Below are 3,230 nucleotides of genomic sequence, written 5' to 3'. Positions count from 1 at the left end.
TAGCCTGTGGTCGTCAGCAGCCGCCGCCGGGCAGTGTGTGGGCCGCAGGGCTTCATGGATGTGCTCGGAGGCCGATGGAACGGCGTGTCCGGTGCTCTCAGAGGCTAGGCGCCTCGAATGGCTCACATGGACCACACGATGTCAATAAGTGCAACATAGGCGTGGGGAAGTTCAACATAAAATTACCATAGCCCGGCTCGACAGCCACATGTGGCGCAGCAGTGTTATGAATTCCATGGAGGGCATCAGTTGTGAGCTTGTTTGAGCTCTAGAGTTCGAACGAGTCGATTCTCAGCACTCGTTTTGTTTGTTGTTGAGCCTTTGCAGCGAAGCGACACTTAGGTGTGTAAGGACTAGTACTATCTCGCTAACGCGCGTTCCACGGGGGGGAAACGGGCTCTTCTGGGCGTGTGGTGCGAGGAGTTTGAGGACTCCGCTCTGCGCGAATGGCTCCCGTCAAGGCGTTACTAATCGATGGCCCAGCGCCGTGGCTGATGACATGATATGGCCTCATATTAGCGCACACGGCCGAGCGTTGCGCCATGCTGGGGCTAGAAGCACTCGAAGCTGTGCCGTCAGTGGGAATCGCTGGTCGGACGCATCTTGCGTTCCTTCCATTGTTAACGCACGTGACCAGAAGCTGCGTACTATAGATGACCCACGGGATGCCACCGGGAGCATCGGGACCCTAGATACCATGAATGTGTAGCTGCAGCTCGGCGCGGAGAAGATCGGAAAGTTTCGAGGCATCGCGCGTATGTCTCCAGATGCCATCCTCTCCGCATTCGTACCTGCAGGGGCCACTGCCGGGCCAGGCGGATTGGAACGATCGCAACCAACGTTTTACGCACCTCATGGGCGATGACAACCATATCTGCTTGTTGGGAGCCTGCTTGTTGATGACCCACGAACCGTCCAAACATTTAATACTCAGAACTCCCGAAGCAAGCTCGCACTCGACGTCATCACGCTCCTGTTCAAGATCGTCCACGGCGTCTAGTATCGCTTCCAGGGTCTGATCCGCAGCGGCGTGATACGCCAACATCGATAATATCTTCGAAGACGACGGCGCGCGCGGATCTCCAGTTCTCACGTATTTCTTTACAACAAAATCCAGACTGCTGGATGCGTACTTTCGTAAGGCCGCTGCACCGAGACTGCGTGTGCACTGGAACAGCATGATAGCGTGGGATAGCGCCGTGATGCAGCCAGAATCACAGCCAGAACCACGAGCTACTGGGAGTACGTGATGTACGCGCACCTTCGCGGCCACTAGAGGGCTGCACGGGCGTAGCGTTGCACCTTGCTATCTGCGGTGCTCAAACATCTCCTGCGGGAGCGTGATCGCGACGCGAGCTTTAACATGTGTTGGTTCGGTTTTCGAGGCCGGGGTCGCGCGCGTCGCGCCGCGTGCGCGGCGCAGGGTGCGCGGAACGCGCGGGGCGGGTGCTGGGCGGGTTCGGGTGTGTTGAATTCACGAAGACGACGTTGGACGCGGGCATCGACGCGACGCGAGCTTTGACATGTGTTGCCACTGTTGGAGCATGCTAGCAGGCGCCTGGGCGAAAAAAGACGATGTTGCCCTGAGAGCCCTGCTCGTCCGATGAGGCTCACGGTCGCTTGATATCATCGAAAGCCGGGGTTTGGAACTCGATCTTATGGAGAACTCCTCCCGCTCGGCAGCCCCGTGCCGCCCCACTACGGGCCGCTCGGCCCGCGCCAAGCCGGCGGCGCCCTGCGCGCGCGGCCTGGGGGCTGCCTCGTCGAAGACGCGGTCCTATTCCATGACGTCTTTGCCGAGTAACGCGACGCTGCGTCCGCGCTCGCGGCGGTGGGCTGGAGGGGCGGCGGCGGCGACGTTAGGAGAACTTCGAGCGTTTTTGGACGCCTCATGGTACCAGGAATGGGTTTCGCAACTTTGTTCTCCTAACGTTTGCGACCTCCGGCCCCGGGACGGCGCGGCGCGAGGCCGCGGCGCACAACCTCGGGACACTCTCTATCGACGACCTGGGCCTCCACGGCCAAACCCGCGCGACGGAAGGCACCCGGGGTGTCTATGAACGATCTCCGACGCTGCACCGCGTCCGAGGCAGCCAAAATCGGGTCGCGTGGCCCCATCACGACCCACAGGAGCCCCTAAAACCACCCGTTCTCGCCGAGACGCAATTCGTTTCGCGTCGCTTCTTTTGCAGCGTGCAGCCCTTGTTGCGCGCCTCGAGAGTCGCCGCGGGGGCCATGGGCGCCGTGGTAGGCGCGCGGCGCTAGGGGGCTGCCTTTGGTGATTACATGCCCATCGCGTGTCTCTTCGAGTTCGTCGGACCGCGTGCTTTCGTCCGAGACCGCGTGCTTTCGTCCGAAGCCATCAAAACATGGGTAAACTTTGCTTTTGTGAGCGTCAACCAAATGGCCTCGGGATTTCCAAATCCCGGTGCTGAAGCGACCGTGGGCTCCGATGGCAGCCGCGCCTCTCATCATCGCGGCGAGCGTCGCCGGGGACCCCGGGCGCGACGGCGAGCGCGGCGCGGGCGGCCCGAGGTCCGCGAGTCCCGTGCCCGCCGTGTCCTCGGGCGCCGCCGCGGCGACCTCGAGCTCCTCGCGCATCGCCGGCGTAAAAGTCGATCGAACACAGGTCTCGGCTAGGCCCGGGCTAGCATGCTATAGCAGTAAGCAACTCCAGGCCAACACAGCCACACACTTCATGAACGACAGTGTGCCAGCGTTTGGCGGCGCGCTGCAATGGGGTGGCCGTCTTTGAGGGCCCGCCGCTCCGCGAATATGCAGAATTGTGCAACGATCCCAGCAGCTGCGAGGGCCGCAAGGACGAGGGAGAGGCACATGCGAAGACGAGACGCTCATACGACCGCGTGGCGACTGGAACGGGGAGGTAGAGTGGGTGGGATGGGACGCGCTGCCCGCTCGCGACCCCTCTAACATAGTTTTCGAGCCATCGCAGCAGCGGAGATCGTTCGTCATCGACCCCGTCGCGTTCAAGGCGGTGGGTTCGTCGGGGGAGCCCGAAATCGTCGAGTCCATCGGGCCGAGCTCTGGCGGCGTTTCGTCCCGACGTTGGCCGTGGGGTATCTGGGGCTGCCCGCGCCGCCCGAGATGGTCTCGATCCGTTCCATACCACCATGGGATCGGGTCCAGACCATCTCGGGCGGCGAGGTCCCACCCCAGGCGCCTCGGGCTGCCCCTAGGGACCTCGAGCCGACCGACGTCGGGTTCGACGG

At 62.3% G+C, this 3,230-nt stretch overlaps 1 protein-coding gene across 1 annotated transcript; it reads right to left on the bottom strand.

Moving 5' to 3' along the window:
• Nucleotides 1–323: 323 nt before the first annotated feature.
• Nucleotides 324–1,360, bottom strand: AURANDRAFT_38974 (hypothetical protein; the record flags this gene model as incomplete). Its single annotated transcript, XM_009042517.1, has 2 exons — nucleotides 324–803; nucleotides 852–1,360. The coding sequence occupies 2 exons, from the start codon at nucleotides 1,178–1,180 to the stop codon at nucleotides 689–691; spliced, it is 444 nt and encodes a 147-aa protein (XP_009040765.1).
• Nucleotides 1,361–3,230: the final 1,870 nt, after the last annotated feature.

The sequence above is a fragment of the Aureococcus anophagefferens genome (assembly GCF_000186865.1).
Source record: "Aureococcus anophagefferens unplaced genomic scaffold AURANscaffold_33, whole genome shotgun sequence".
Taxonomy (NCBI): domain Eukaryota; class Pelagophyceae; order Pelagomonadales; family Pelagomonadaceae; genus Aureococcus; species Aureococcus anophagefferens.
This window is presented reverse-complemented; position numbering and strand designations above follow the sequence as displayed.